At 38.4% G+C, this 16,896-nt stretch overlaps 1 protein-coding gene across 1 annotated transcript in view; it reads left to right on the forward strand.

Annotated features, from left to right (window-relative positions):
- CTNNBL1 (catenin beta like 1) overlaps nt 1-16,896 on the forward strand; it is a 162,482-nt gene that overhangs the window by 84,290 nt on the left and 61,296 nt on the right. The window contains exon 11 of the mRNA XM_064573155.1: nt 15,965-16,146. Within this exon, the coding sequence (XP_064429225.1) occupies nt 15,965-16,146 (182 nt within the window). The remainder of the gene's footprint in view (nt 1-15,964; nt 16,147-16,896) is intronic.

A 16,896-nucleotide genomic window follows, 5' to 3' on the forward strand; every position in this document is an offset into this window, starting at 1 on the left:
TACTCCAACCTTTCTGACCTCTGACCCTCAGTTTTTCATCTGAAAAATGAGAGTAACGATGCCAAATTTGCAGGGATTTTGTGGAAACTAAACTATATGTAATGTGTCTGGGACAATTCTGCAGCTATTAAAACACTGATAAAGTACCATGTTAACTTACTATGTTAAGTGCTAGGCTTAATACAGAGATGAACAAGATAGGATTCTTGCTTTCGAGAAACTCAATCACTGGTGAGGGAGGCTGATGTTAAGTAACTGCAGTATAATTTAATGTGTCACATGAACTGTTCCTCTTAAGGGTTTGCATATCTGTGAATTTTTTTTTTTTTACATTTCTGATTATTGATAAGTAAAGGTCATTAGCAAGATAGTCATTTACACACACACATTATCACACATGCACATACACTACCCAATTTAGTATTTATCAACTTTACTGAAGCATCATTTATTTATAATAAAACATGCCCATTTTAAGTGTACAGTTTTAATTTTGATGGATGTATCTATCTTTGTTTTCAACACAATGGAGTTATAAATGGCAATGTCCAATAGAAAAGTAATGCAAGCAAGGTATATAGTTTTATATTTTGCAGTAGCATGGTAAAAGGGTTAAAAAAACAAAATTAATTTTAATAATACATTTTATTTAACCCAGTATAATAAAAATCATCTCAACAGGTAATCAGTAAAAAATATTATTGAGCCATTTTACTTTTTTCCTACTAAGTCTTTGAAATCCAGTGCATATTTACGTCTCAATTCAGTGCTAAATTTTCATAAAGCACTTGCTTTGTATCTAGGTTTCATAAGATTTATAGTTGAAAAGTAGATTCCCATACCTAAGTTTCTCCAAACATACTTAAATGTTTCCTAATAACTGAATCAAGTATCAGTTTTTAAATTTAAATTGATTTAGTCTGTGTTTTGTTTAGCCTGTGTCGCTCAACAGATTGTTTTTGAGATTCATTCATTTTGCATATATCAGTAATTTGGTTCTTGTTCACTTTTAGCAGTATTCCATTATATTTCTGCATTCCAGTTTTTTAATTTATCCACCTCTTGATGAACATTTGGGTTGTTTCCAGTGTCTTGCTATTATTAATAAAGCTGCTTAAAAATCTTTAAACATATATTTTCATCTCTCTAGGGTAGATACCTAGGAATGGAACAACTAGGTCATATTGGAAATGTAAGTTCACTGTTATTAAACTACCAAGCTGTTTTCCAAAGCTGTATCATTTTCTATTCCTCACCTTCCCCCCACCCCAGCAAGGCATGAGAATTCCAGCATATCCTCCTCAACAGTTGATGATTAGGCTGAATTTCTTTAAGAATCTTCTCCCCTATGTCACTTCCTCAGCACTCTCCTTACGCCCACCCACCTACCCACTCCCAAATGTTGAGGATTAGGTTCTAGCATCCTGTGCTTTCCACTATGGGAGCATTTACCATCCTGTGTGGTAGGCATCTGTTTGTCTCTGACTGTACTATAAGACTCTTGAGAATAGAAACCATGTCTTCTTCCTCTTTTATCCCTAGTACCTAGCAATAGATACACATTAGGTTCCCAGTAAATATTTTCTAAATGAATGAGAAAAGCATCTGAGAAACATTTTTGCTGTTTTAAATCATTGGGTTATAGAATTTCTAGCAAATCCCATTCATAGACCCAAAGAATGAGGAGTGATTTGTTAAAAGCCATATAGTTGAGAGCTCAGTCTTCTGCCTAGATATATTTAGTCCTAGTTTTCCCTGTCAGATTTTTAAAAAAAGATTTATTTTAGAGAGAGAGCATGTGTGCAGGGGGAAGGGCAGAGGGAGGGAGAGAGAATCCTGAGGCAGATTCCACACGGAGCGCAGAGCTGGATGCAGGGCTCAATCCCAGGACCCTGAGATCATGACCTGAGCCGAAATCAGGAGCTGCTCAACCGACTGAGCCACCCAAGCACCCTTCCCTGTCGGATCAGTTTTTGAACCTGACCTTCAAGGCTCTGGGGAATCCAGGCATCAGCTGGAGTGCTGGGCTTGCTGCCCTCTTTGGCCCGTGCTTATGCTGTGCAGCAGAGCAGAAGCCAACACAAGTGTCCACACTTCAGCTTATCCCCCTTTGGGACATTTGAACCTCTCAATACTCTTCCTCTGTAATCCTCCAAGGTATTTCAGGGTTATGGTTTAGGCATTCATTTCTTATAACCTTTCTACTCAAGATCCAGAGAATTCCTTCATGCAGATTTGCAGTCCCTCAGCCTTTGTTTATAGGGACTGTAAGGAGGTCTACTACCTCTGCCTTTACCGGACAGGCCTTTCTCCTCTGCTTTATCCTCCCACCCAGGTGTTAGTTTAGTTGTCAGGTGACTTTTTTTCACTCCTGTGTTAAGAGTGTTTGGATTCTACAGTAGTCGACAGAATCGATAAGAAAAAAAAAAGCTTTTCATTTTTTGTTTTTCCTCTGTCAAAGGACAGATGAAGACATTTTGGAAAAGAAGAAAAGATTGTTGAGGTGATATTTAAAAAATAGAACCCTTGCTGTAGAAAAAGCAGCAGATAGCCATCCTAGCATCTAGGAAGCCCCCCCAAAAAAGGAATATCTCATTTAGTCATAGTGTTTTGATAAGGAAAGAAAAATGATGGGGTGAGGGTAGAAGGCGCAGAACCTCTTGGACAGTATATACTGTGTATATATAGTATATCCTCCCCTGATGGAGAAAATACTTCTCCTTGTGTGTCCTCATTCTTTTGCTTTGAGTGTCAAGAATTATGGTACTGAGAGGATGTTTGCGTGGTCTTTGGCTAGCAGCAGAAGAGTTAAGATACGACTGTGAGCCAAGTGGTATTTTTGTAGTCAGGGATAGTTGAGAGAAAAAGAAAATTTAGGAAAGTCACAATTTATTGTGAAGTTTAACAGAATAATCAGATTCAGAGAGTCTAACTCTCAGTAATAAAACTAACTGATACTTAGTGGGGGGTGGAGGGTGGCCATTATAGAATTTAGACAGACATGAAGGTAGAGCTATACAAATGCCCTCTTGCCCCCTGGATGGAGACTGGTTTGCCTTTTCTACACTCTTGGTAAGATGGTTGCTGCAAATAGAAGATTTCAATATATCAGGTTTAATTATAGACTGTACTCCAAATCGTTTGCTTCCTGCCACCACAAAGCACTTTTTTTTAACAGTATGTCCTTGTTTCAAATGGTTCAGTGTTCTTTAAGAAACAACAAAGCCAGGGGGAGACAGAAGAATTACATTGTCAGTTTCCTTGAAAATGTTGACATGAAACTTATTACTTCTGTTGTAAAACCCTGTTGCAGTTAGAAAGAGAAGAGACCACTGAGATCCCAAGGGATGTGTACAAATGCAGCTTGGGGTTGTGTAGTGGAAACACAGTAAACCCATCTTGGTTATTAACTGTATAGACAAAAAAAAAAAAAAAAAGAAAGAAGAGAAGGGTACAGAGACACATCCCTTTAGGAGCTACCGGTTCCCCCCCCCCTGCGGTTTCTCAGTAAGATTTTCCTTAATCTAAAGAGCAGTGTCTCTGACAAAGAAAACAAAAAATGGCGATGGTATACCATCTACAGAGTAAGCTTTTGCAGGCCCAGTTCTGGACTTGGGCTTGAACCAAGTGTCAAGGTAGGCAGGCCAGCCTGGGGAACTTTTAAACCTTGAAATTTTATGCCCTTTGTTTTTGCCTTGTTCTATATTGGTTTTGTTCCTAATGAACATGGGAAGGTCCAAACTCAATTGCACTATTACTACTCTGGTCCTTTTCAGGTTTTTGTTGTTTTTTAAGAGCTAGAGCTTTTTCTTCTTGCTTTCAGTCTCTGGGATTTAACTGCAAAAGCAAAAGCAAAATAATAATGCAAACATTTTAGAAATCAGTTGAGCTTCCTGATAGGGTTGTATACAGTTTGCGCTCTGTGCTGCACACACACATCTTGCTTGTTGTTTGTCCAACAAGCAAGTGTTCCCTTTCCCCATTCACTGAATATTATTCTTTCTAAGATGGATAATAGTAGTTTGCACCTGTTCTCTGGGAACCAGAAAAACGCTTCAAAGCACAAAGTAATCCTTCCAATAGCCCTCCAGGCTGACGTTACTTCTTCAGAAATGGAAAGTGCTGGGGCTAAGAAGGCAGATTAAACTGAAGCAAGATTACTTGGCAGGAAATGGTGGAGGACCTGTCGGAGCCCTTCCATCAGACTTCATAGCTATTCATCATTCCAGGGCTGCTAAATTGTACATATTTAAAGTACACAAGTTGATGAGTTTTGCAGTGTGTGTCGACCTATCATGACCATCACTGCAAACATGACAGCAAACATATTTATCGTACCCAAACGTTTCCTTGAGCCCCGTGGTAATCCATAACTCCTCTCCCTCCACCTCAAGTCTCTAGGTAACCATCGATTTGCTTTCTGTCCATTATAGATTAGTTTGCATTTTCTAGAACTTTATGTAAATGGAGTCATACAGTATGTACTCTTTTTTTCCCCCCTCTGGCATATTTAACTATAATTATTATTTTAACTATAATTATTTTGAGATTCATTCCATGTGTATCGATAGTTTGTTCCTTTTTCTTTGCTGGGTAGCATTCCATTTTATGAATATATCTCAGTTTGTTTATTCACTTGTTGATGGACATTTGGGTTTCTAGTGTTTTTGCTCTAATGAACAAAGTTATGAATATTCAGGTACATATCTTTGGGTGGACATATTTTTCATTTCTCTTGGATAAATGCCTGTGAGTTGAAAGTCTGGGTCATATGATAGGAATATGGTTAACTTTTTAAGACAGTATCAGTCTGTTTTTACAAAATTGTTATACCATACCATTTTTATTCTCACCAGCAGTGTATGAAACTTCCATTTGCCCCGTATCCTCACTAATTCTTGGTGTGGTCAGTGTTTTTTGTTTTAGTCATTCTAGTGGGTATCTTGTGCTTTTAATTTTCATTTCCCTTGTGGCTAATGATAATGGGCTTTTTCCATGTGCTTATTTGCCACTCATATATCTTCTTTGGTGGCGTCTGTTCAACGTCCATTTTGGCAGGAGGAGGGGGAGTTGTTTGTCTTATTGTTGAATTATAACAGTTCTTTATATATCAGAGATACAATCTGTTGTCAGGTAAATGTTTTACATATAGCTTCTCTGAGCCCATAACTTGCTTTTCATTTTCATAGTCTTTTGAAAAGTTTTAAATTTTGCTGAGATAAAATTTTTAAATTTATTGCAATGGTTTTTTTTTTGTGTTTTTTTTTTTTTTTCCCCATTTGAGTAAACTTAGGTAACCTGTCAGTGTCTTTCAAGGAATTCATTTTATCTTAGTGGTGGAACCAATTGGCCAAAAGTTGTTCATGACTACTCCCTTATTTTTTAGTATCTGTAGCATCTGTAGTGATGTGCTCTCCCTTATTCCCAATGTTGGCCATTGATGTCTTCTTTTTTTCCTAATCAGGCTGGCTACCCATTTTGTTGATCTTGTCAGAGAATCAGGTTTTTCTTATTGATTTATCTCTACTACTTTTTGTTTTCTATGTCAGTGATTTCTTCTCTGATCATTTTTTTTCCTTCTGATTACTTGGGGGTTTAATTTGCTATTCTTCTGATTTCTCAAGGTGGGAATTGAAGATCATTTAATTGAGATCTTATTTTTTTTTAAAGATTTGTTTATTTTAGAGAGAGAGCGAGCACACAAGCAGGGGGTGGGACAGAGGGAGAGGGAGAGAATCTCAAGCAGACTCCCTGCTGAGTACAGAGCTTGATGTGGGGCTCGATCTCACCACCCTGAGATAATGACCTGAGCCCAAATTAAGAGTTGACCACTTAACCAACTGAGCCACTCAGGAGCCCCGAGATCTTATTTTTTAACATGTTTGATACTATAAATTTCTCTCTAACTGCTACCTTAAGCCTGTCACACACATTTTGATATGTTGTATTTTTAGTTCAGAATACTTTCTGATTTATCTTTTCATTTCATCCTTGACCCCTGAGTTATTTAAAAGTGTGTTATTTACTTTCCAAATATTTAGGGATTTCCCAAATATCCTTCTATTTTTTATTTCTACTTTAATACCATTGTGGTCAGAGAACATACTTTACGTTATTTGAATCCTTTTAAATTTATTAAGACTTGGGGTGCCTGGGTGGCTCAGTCGTTAAGCGTCTGCCTTCGGCTCAGGTCATGATCCCAGAGTCCTGGGATCGAGCCCCGCATCAGGCTCCCTGCTCAGCGGGAAGCCTGCTTCTCCCTCTCCCGCTCCCCCTGCTTGTGTTCCCTCTCTCGCTGTGTCTCTCTCTGTCAAATAAATAAATAAAATCTTTAAAAAAAAAAAATTTATTAAGACTTGTTTTTGGCCCAGAACATAGTGTATGTTGCTAAATATTCCTTGTGCATCTGAAAAGAATGTTCTGTAAATATCAACTAGGTAATACAAATAACTCTTAGGTATTGATCTTATATTAAGCACCTTTGCTATGTCTCGTTATCAGTCTGGTTTTGTTGCAATAGCAACTCTGCAACCTCAAGGACTTTCAGTGACAGATGTTTATTTTTCACTCTTGATACATCCATCACTGGCCATCTGAAGTTCTGCTCCACATCTTTATTTTGGAATTCATACTAAAAGAACAGTGCTCAATGGGATGTAACTTTCTCGTAGCAGAGAGAAAAGGCTGATTAATGCAATAAATCTTTAAACTTCTCCTCTAAAGACACCTATATTACTTATGCTCTCATTTTATTGGCCATAAAAAGTCACATGGCCAAGCCTGATGTCTGTGGTGCGGGGAGGGAAGTATAAACAGTGATGTGTTTGAGCTAGCTCATACAGGCTCATGAAAGCTTACTGTGTGCCTCTCTTTCCAACACCATGTTTAGTGGGATCACATTGGTAACTTGAAATCTGGTAGAGTGGAAGTATTTATGCCATGTAAACTGGAAAATAAAACAATCAGCACTTTTTTCCTGGAGAACTACTTGTTGAACTTTTAGTAGCAAACCCCTGGGTATATGCCCTTTTTAGGGAGTAGCAGTTAATACGTGGGAACAAGATTATTTTCTGTCACATTTCATTTCAATAATTTATTAGTTTGTGCGTGTGTTTACATTTTACTAGCTATGACTTTTAATGCAAGATTAAATAGGAAGGAGTAGTGATCAAGGGCAAACTTTTCTTATTCCTGGGTTAAAGGGAATGTATTTTATTGAGTATAATGTTTGTTTTCAGAAAGGGAATGTATTTTATTGAGTATAATGTTTGTTTTGAGTTTTTTGGAGATAGCATTTATCAGATTAAGGAGATTTCTTCTCTTATTGATGTCACAGATTTTACATAATTGATCATTCAATTTTATCAAAAACTTTTTCTGCATTTATCGAGATGGTTTTTTAAAGTATGGTGAAAATTGCATTAACGGATTTTCTAATGTTGAACTAACCTTTCATTCCTGGAAGAAGCCCATCTTTTTTATGTTTTTTAGGATTCTGTATTTTATTTAGGAATTTGATACCAGTACCTGAGTGGGTTTGGCCTGTAAGTTTACCCTCAGAAAGCTTTTGTTTGTTTGTTTTAGCTTTATAAATGAGTTGAATGATGCTTTATTAAATGAGTCAAATAATGTAGGAGTTTAATATTAGAATTACTTCCTTCTTGAATATTTGGTAGAACTTGATAGTAATTGCTTCTGGACTTTAAATTTTCTTTGAGAGAAGATTTTTAACTACTGATTGAGTTTTCTGAATGGGTATAGACCCATTCAGGTTTTCTTTTTTATTTTTTTTTTAAGTCAGTTAGGGAAATTTATATTTTCCTAGGAATTTGTCCATCTTACCTGTTTTCCAAGTTTCTGATTTAAAATTATTCCTTATGCTCTGTTGGCTTAATATCTGCTATATCTGTAGTTCTCTCCCTTTCTTATCATACCCATTACTGGTTTTTTGTGTGTGCCTTTTCTCTCTTTCTTTATCACTCTTGCCAAAGATTTGTCCATTTTATTGGTCTTTTTGAAGAACCAGATTTGAGCTTTGTTGATCCTCTTTATTAGAGATTGGCAACGAAGGCCTGTGGAACAGATCTGGCTGAGGCCTGTTTTTCCAAGACTCAACAAGCTAAGAATGGTTTTTTGTATCTTAGAAGTGTCACATATATTTTAAAACACACACAAAGGAAAAGATGCTACAGAAACCATATATGGCCCATGAAACCTACAGTATTTTCTCTCTGGCCCTTTGCATAAAGTTTGCCAACGTGTGTTCTTTAGAGCCCTGGTTTTTGGTCACTTGATTGTTCATCTTACTTTACCATCAGCTCAGCCATGGCATAAGTGGTTTCTCTGCATACCGGGCCTACCATAGTGCTATACACCAAAATCTTAACCTCTGTCTTCTACATATTTGTTTTGTTCTCTGGCAATTAGTTGAGCAGTGGTTGGTACGAGTAGTTTATGAAAAAATGGATGGGAATAGAAATGGAAAATTGAAAAACTATGTCTAGCAACATAGAAGACCACCATTATTCTGTTTTAGCGGTGGAGTGTCTCTTAGCATCTCCCAGAGCACCAGTGTTCTTTGGCACAATAGTTTGAGAGCAACTATGAATTTAGTTATTTTGATCTCACTGTCTCATTCATAGAAATCCTGGATCCTGGAAGGTGATCTTCTACTCTGGGAGCTGAAAGGAAGTGAACTTTATCGTGTACATTGTAAAGCAAACAAAAATTATTTCATATGGCATTATCCAAGTTTCTTGCCAGGATTAATTTGTGGTTCACAATATCATTTAAAGACTGCCTGCCTGTCACCTTTTTTTTTCCATTTGTCAGTCCTTTTTAATCTCATTCCTAGACTCCAGACCGATACGTTTAAGCTGGACATCACTGCTGTGTCTCATAGGCACCCCAGGTTCAATCTGAATTCAGTCCTTTTCACTCCTAGTATACTATTACTTTGCTTTTTTTTTTTTTTTTAACCCATCTCTCTGCCTCTGATATATTTTCCCTCTGTCTTCTGCTCCCCGCCACCAGCAAGTACTTTTCGATCCACTATGGCAGGCGTAATCTTTCTAATACACAAAATCAGCAGGCTTCATGTTTTGCTGCTGCCCTTTTGCTCTTTGCGTTCTAGCAGTACCGTGCACCGCTGCCCTGAATGTGCCCAGCTTACTGTGTCTTTGCATGCGCTCTTCTTTCCGTCTGCTTGAAACACCCTCTCCCTTTTCACCTGTCTGGGAAAGACATCCAGTAAAGCTTGGTTCGGGCATCATCTCTTTTGTGAGGCCTCTCTGACTCAGATACGGTCAGTCCTCCTTCCTGCGTTCCTGTTCTACTTTGTAGAAGAAAACCTTCACTGTGGTGCTAGGCTTTTCTCAGTATACCCATTGTCTGCATACCTGTCTCGCCTGTGAACTGAGTTCCTGACACACAGGAGCCGTGCCTGCCTCTATGTCGTCACCTTCTGTCAGGTACCTGTTAGGTACCTCATGTATTTGATGGAAGAACAAATGAACAAAAAAAGTTATACTCAGAATGTGTGTTTATTGGAAAAGTGTTTTTGTATAATAAAGAACAAGCTAATTAAAACAACAATGGAAAACTTCCCTCTCCCCATCCCTTCCTCCTCATCAAAAGGTTCATTTTGGCAGGATAAGGAGCAGTAGATGACTGTGTGTCATTTCCCACAACCGCGCACTTTCATAGAGGCTAGCATTCATTTTGGTCCTGGTGTGATCGACAACCTGATGAACCCAGACAACACTAAGATAAACTACTTGTCCTCCAGTAGAATAAATATTTCAAATAAAGTCAACCCAAGAAAGTCAGGCCAAACAGCTATTGATTGCTAAAAGCCTGAACTTAAGCCCAATGAATATTCCAAAGTTCACCTCCATGCAGCTTGCCTAAATGGTGATCAATATGCAATTACTGCCCCCTTTAAACATGTCTTACACTGCCGACGTGAAGAAGGGTTTTACTTTTTAAATCTTTTGTTTGTTGAATTTGCTTAGGCAGGAAAAAAGAGAGAGAGAGCCTTGGCTAAATCAGAGTCTTTTACTTTTAGTATTTCCAACAGTTCTGTGTTATTTGTGAAATAGTTTGAATGTATGCTGCATGGTAACTGAAGGTGCCCTGGTACATGACCATCCTTCCATCTCAGGAGGCCTTTTCCTAGTGACTAAACAATGAGGATATTATAGCTTGGTTTCCTAATTTCTGCTCACATCATTATGTGCCCTAGTCATAACCTTTGCAAATTCAGGTTTGTGAAGTAGGATGCTCAAGTCCAGCTGCAGTGAAAACAAATAGATTATTTGCCTAGTTTCCTGTTAGAATTCCAGCTTGGTGTCTTTTTTTTTTTTTTTACCAGTATGATGTGCAAACTCTTTGTCATCTTTCACTTACACCATTGTCATGGTCTCCTAACTGTCCTGCCTGCTCCCCAGCTCTGTCTTCACTCTAGTGCCTTCATCACACGGCTGCCAGAGTAAGCTTTCTAGAATGTATCCATCTAGTGCCCTCCTTTTCTTCAACATCTCATGGCTTCTCAACATCTGTGGCATGGAGCCCGGGGCCCCAGGCAGCACATCTAGGGCCTGTTATGACCTCTGCCCGCCTCTCCTTAGTCATCTGCTAACCCCGGTCAATCACAGCTACTTCTGCTTTGCCTAAGTGGCATGCTCTTAACGGTCTTCGTACCTTTGCACGTGCTGTGTACCCACTCTGTCACCACTGACTTCACTCTCTCCTCTCTGCCTGGCAAATGCTCATTCTTCAGACTGTGTTCAGATGTTATCTGCCGTCCATGTGACGCCTTCACTGACTTCTCCCAGATAAAATTAATTATCTCCACCTCTCACCTACTTGGACTTAATCTCCATTGCTTTGGGCTTTTGAAATTATTTATATTTAACTGTCCTTAAATTGCTTAAAGACAGGGAGCTTAGAATTACCAGCAGCTGGTGTAGTGCCTGCTGCATGAAGGCACATGCTCAGTAGTAACCTTTTTTTTTCTTTTAAACTCAGTAGTTGTGTTGAATGTCATTTTCAGTATCTGTGGGTTATTTTGATTAATTCTATGGCAAGGGGAGTAAAGGTAAGAATATTTATAATACATCCTTGGTCTTTTGAGGTTGGCATCAAGTAAGATGTCCAGCTTTGCTCAGTCCAGGTTTGCTGGGACTGAGAGGTTTCCCAGGATGTGGTACTTTCAGTGCCAAAAATGGAACAGTCTCAGGTAAACCAGGATGGGCTAGCACCAACGGGCCCTATCAACGAGCTTTTTACGTACTCCCCTTTTTTCCACTCACTGGGACTCAATTTTGGCTGGCTGTCTGACCTAAGATAAGGATGCCTTGTCATCCTTAGCACTTTAATAATGCCATGTCTTAATATTGTTTCCTCTACAAAAGACTATCCAGAGGGATGCTATTTCTGATTGCTTTTCTTGGGCTTTCAGGTGAGAAATTGGGTGAAGGGCTTTGGGTTATGTTATTACCACCTTTTTGGTAAGGCTTGCTTCCCCTTGCCTGATAGTCACCTTACTCCATCTGTCCATTCTCCCCTTTTATATCTTTAGTATCCTTATCACCACCGGCTTCTCGATGCTCTAAAAATATGACTGAATTTTCCATATTCTTAAAAATAATAATTAAAAAAAATCTTACCCTGGTTTCCCTCTTAAGCTGATGGACTTTCTTCTCCAGGCTTTACTAGGAGTAACTCACACTCACCCCTCTTACTCTCTCACCTGCTTTGAAATATTTACATATATATCTTTCTTTTCCTATACTCCCCCACATATACATAATCTCTCTCTCGCTCTAAAGTAACTAACACATAATGGTCTCAGAATAAGTGTGTTGAATTATATCTTAACTCCTAGAACCAGTTCTTTACTTGGAGGTCTTATTGTGTCATACAAGACCTTTGGTATAGCCCATGATTTCCCCTCAGATCTAAGCTAGGAATACCGTTCCTTTATGCTTCAAAAATGCAGGCTTCTGTCTCTTCTTTGACCATGCCGGCCCATTTCCACCGTAGGGCCTTTGCATGTGCTATTCCTTCTGCCTTTAATGTTTTGCCCCTAAACTGTACAAGACCATTCATCTCAACACTCAGATCTCAATACAGATGTTACCTTTAAAGAGTCCTTCCTTAATAACCTAACCTAAAATATCCTCTTTCATTCTTTTACATTGCATTTTTCCATGACAAACTATCAAGTATCTTGATTTTCCATTTGTCTCCTGCAGTTAAGAGTGTAAGCTCCATGAGGACTGGGTCTTGATCTGTCATATTCACATGAGATGTATCCAGTAAATATTTGTAGATTGAATAATACATGGGGGAAAAAGTTATTTGCCAACTTCTACTTTTGCCTGATGATTTCATATTAATTTAGTCTCCCCAGATAGATTTACATGTTTTTGAAAGCAGAAGCCATGTCTTAATTTTTGTTTTTCTCTTGTGTCTACTACAGTACTGAGTAGTTCCTCAGTAAATACTGAATATTGGCTTGGTTGGTTGATTTACCAGGTATACTAAGGTATGAAATGATTGACTTGTTCCTATCTCATAGAATGTTAAAAAAAACACTATAAGGTTATAGAAAATTATACTCCTTAGAGAACTGTTTGCAAGAACAGTAGCCAGTGACAGGGAAAAAATCACCTTTATTTTTTCTTGAAAACAATTTAACTTTCCTAAGTCTAAAAAGTAATACATGTTCATTATGGAAAAATGAAAGATACTGAAAAATAGAGAAAGGAATAATAAGATGCAGAAAGCATTTGACAAAAGCCAGCACCTTTCATGATAAAAATAATACCTAAACTAGGAATAGAAGGGAACTTCTCCAACCTTTCATATTAGAGCATCCACAAAAAATCCACAGCTAATATCATACTTAATGGTGAAAGACTGCGTGCTTTCCCCCTAAGATCAGCAACAAGACAAGGATGTCCACCTTCACCACTTATATTCAGCATTGTACTGGAGGTTTTAGCCAGGGCAGTTAGGCAAGAAAATGAAATAAAAGGCATCCAGATTGGAAAGGAAGAAGTAAAACTATTTCTGTTTGCAAATGATGTTATCTTGTCTGTAGACAATCCTAAAGAATCCACCAAGAAGTTATTAGAACTAATAACTGAGTTCAGCAAGGTTGTAGGATAATATAAAGATTAATGTACAAAAATCAGTTGTATTTTTGTACACTTGAAATGAACAGTCCAAAAATGAAACTATGAAGACAGTTCCATTTACAATAGCATCAAGAATACAATACCTAGGAATAAATTTAACAAAAGAAGTGCAAAATTTATACTCTGAAAACTACAAAACATTGTTGAAAGAAATTAAAGGAGAGCTGATAAATGGAAAAATATTTCATATTCATGGATCAGAGGCTTAATATTGTGAAGATGGCAATACTCCCCCAAAATGATCTACAGATCCAGCACAATCCCTGTCGAAAAGCCAGCTGACTTCATTGTAGAAATTGACAAGCTGATCCTAAAATTCATATGGAATTTCAGGGGACCTAGAATAGCTAGACAGTCTTAAAAAAAGAAGAACAATGTAGGATTTCCAATTTTAACACTTACTACAAAGCAGTGGTTGGTAATCAAGACAGTGTGGAACTGGCATAAATTAATAGAATATATTTGAGAATATTTGAGAAGATAAAACTGTGTGTCTATGGTCAGCTGATTTGCAACAAGAATACCAAGACCATGGAATGGGGAAAGAATAGTCTTCAAAAAATGGTACTGGGACCGTTGGATATCCCCATGGAAATTAATGAAGTTGTACCATTATTTCATGCTACATACAAAGATTAACTCAAAATGAATCAAGAACTAAATATCAGAACTTAAAGTATTAAACTCTGTTTCTTAAGATTTTTATTTATTTATTTATTTGACAGAGAGAGAGATAGCGAGAGCAGGAACACAAGCAGGGGGAGTGGGAGAGGGAGAAGCAGGCTTCCTGCCGAGCAAGGAGCCCGATGTGGGACTCGATCCCAGGATCCTGGGATCATGACCTGAGCCGAAGGCAGACGCTTAACGACTGAGCCACCCAGGCGCCCTAAAGTATTAAACTCTTAAAAGCAAACGTAGGTGTACATCTTCATGACATTGGATTTGGCAATGGTTTCTTGGCTCTGACACCAAAAACACAGGTAACAAAAGACAAAACAGATGAGTTGGACTTCATCAAAATTAAGAACTGGTGTGCTTCGAAGGATACCATCAGGAGAGTGAGAAGGTGGCCCCTAGAATAGAAGAAAATATTTACAAATCATATATCAGGGACTTATATCCAGAATAAAGAGCTCTTGCAACTAAGTAATAAAAAGAATTAAGCTAATTAAAAAATGGGAAAAGGATCTGAATAGCCTTCACCTATGAGATAGGAGCAAGTCAATCATTTCATCGTAGTATACCTCTTAAATCAACCAACCAAGCCAATATTCAGTATTTACTGAGGAATTACTCAGTACTGTAGTAGACACAAGAGAAATAGATATTTCTCTGAAGAAGATATACAAGTTTGTAATAAGCACATGAAAAGATGCTTGACAGCATTAGTTATCTGGGAAATGCAAATTAAAAGCACAGTGAGATACCATTTCACACCCACTAGGATGGCTTGAACCAACAAATCAGCTGACAAGTATTGGTAAAGGGGTGGAGAAGTCAGAACACTTATACACTGCTGGTGGGCATGTCAAATGGTGCAGCCAGTTTGGAAAAAAAGTCTGATCGTTCCTCAGAAGGTTAAACATAGAATTACCAAATGTCCCAGCAATTCCACTTCTAGGTGTACATACATCCAAGAGAAATGAAAACATATGTCCACTCAAAAACTTGTACAAGAATGTTTTTAGCAGCATTATTCATAATAGCCAAAAGGTAGACACACCCCAAATATTCATCAGTGGATGGATAGACAAATTATGGCATATCCATACAATGAACTATATAATTCAGCCACAAAAAAGAAGGAAGTACTGACACATGCTACAGCATGGATGAATCTTGAAAACATGATGCTGAGGGGAGGAAGCCAGTCACAAAAGACCACACGTTGTATGATACCCCTTACTTGACATGTCTGGAATAGGCAAAGCCATAGAGACAGAAAGTAGATCAGTGGTTGCTAGGGTAGGATCGGATGGGAGGGGAGGGGGGTGACAGCTAAAGAGTAGGGGATTTCTTGTCAGGATAATAAAAATGTTCTATAATTGACTGTGGTGATAGTTGCACATATCTGTGAATATACTAAAATTCATTGAATTGTACATTTTAAATGGGTAAATTTTATGGTATGTGAATTATATTTTGATAAAGCTGTTAAAAGAAAGAAAAAGGAATAATAAGGCAATTCATAATCCCACCACCCTGAAATAACCTGTTAGCATTTTGATCTATTTCTTCCCAGTCTTTTTTTTTTTTTTTAAAGATTTTATTTATTTGAGAGAGAGAGAGAGAGAGAGAGAAACAGCATGAGAGGGGAGAGGGTCAGAGGGAGAAGCAGGCTCCCCGCTGAGCCGGGAGCCCGATGTGGGACTCGATCCCAGGACTCCGGGACCATGACCTGAGATGAAGGCAGTCGCTTAACCAACTGAGCCACCCAGGCGCCCTCCCAGTCTTTTTTAATACATATTTTTCACATAATTGAGGGAATGTTTCATATAGAATTTTGAATATTACCCTTTGTGCTTATCATTCTGGCCATAGGAATTCATTCATTCTATTATAGACTTTCCTAATTATTAACAAGTATATAATATTCTGTGCAGATCTATCATTATGTAATAATATTCTCATTGGTGGATGTTTAAGTTGTTTTGTTCTTTCCTTCTTTCCCCCCCATTTTAATGAGTACACACCCCCCCTTTTTTGGAGACTAGAACATCCCCATGAAGTGCCTTATATGAAACTTCTTTTGTTCCCAGAGAAAAGAAGATCTCCCGGAGCAGTGCCCTGAAAGTGCTGGACCATGCCATGATTGGACCCGAGGGCACAGACAATTGCCATAAGTTTGTTGATATTCTTGGCTTACGAACCATCTTTCCCCTCTTTATGAAATCTCCCAGGAAGATCAAGAAAGTAGGAACCACTGAGAAGGAACATGAAGGTAGGGTTCACTGGAGAAGTCAGCCTACTAATTTAGAAAGAATGGAGGGAATGAGAGCTACTTTGAAAAACTGTGATGTGCGGTTGAGGAGCGGACTCTGAGACTGGAAGAGTCCCACCTTTTTCTTTTCTTCCATTTTCTGTGCATGAAAATGCAGCCTGGAGACCCCAGATCACTGATGGTCTTTGTTGCATTGGTTCTCTGCTTCCTTAAATCCTGGTGGTTTCATTTCCTTCTGGCCTATTAATAAGTCTGTGCGTGAGGGTTTTGTTTTCTTCACTGTAATTTGTAGTGAGGTGTCTCTCTGATGGAAGACCCTTTTGAAAAGAGAAATGAGGTGGCAACACATGTCACCTCCAGAGTGGTGCTTTCATGTATTTCTGTATTAAAGTATGATTCAGCCAACATCAGGAATTGCCGAAATAAACTATTTACAGCCAAGGTTCCCCTTTTTATGTTTCTCCTCCCTGATGGTGCACACTCCCAGCAAAATGCTGCCATGAATTTCGATGTTGTAACCAGAGTAGTTATTGCTCGGCCGATCTCCTCCTCCTATTGTCTGGTGGCCTGCTGCATCCCTCCCCCCACCCCCCGTAAGTAGCTGCAGTGCAATCTGGAAGGCCAGGAATTTATGAGCATTGACAGTTCTGCTGGAGACTAACAGACACTTGCACTGGGGAATTTACATGGTTGGATGGTTATTTTAAAGTGTGGGGAAGGGGCAGAGGAGCTGGTGTGTGTGAGAGAGGA

This window comes from Mirounga angustirostris, unplaced genomic scaffold (assembly GCF_029215605.1).
Source record: "Mirounga angustirostris isolate CCGP_5_RB_7025 unplaced genomic scaffold, mMirAng1.0.hap1 SCAF_10, whole genome shotgun sequence".
Classification (NCBI taxonomy): Eukaryota; Metazoa; Chordata; class Mammalia; order Carnivora; family Phocidae; genus Mirounga; species Mirounga angustirostris.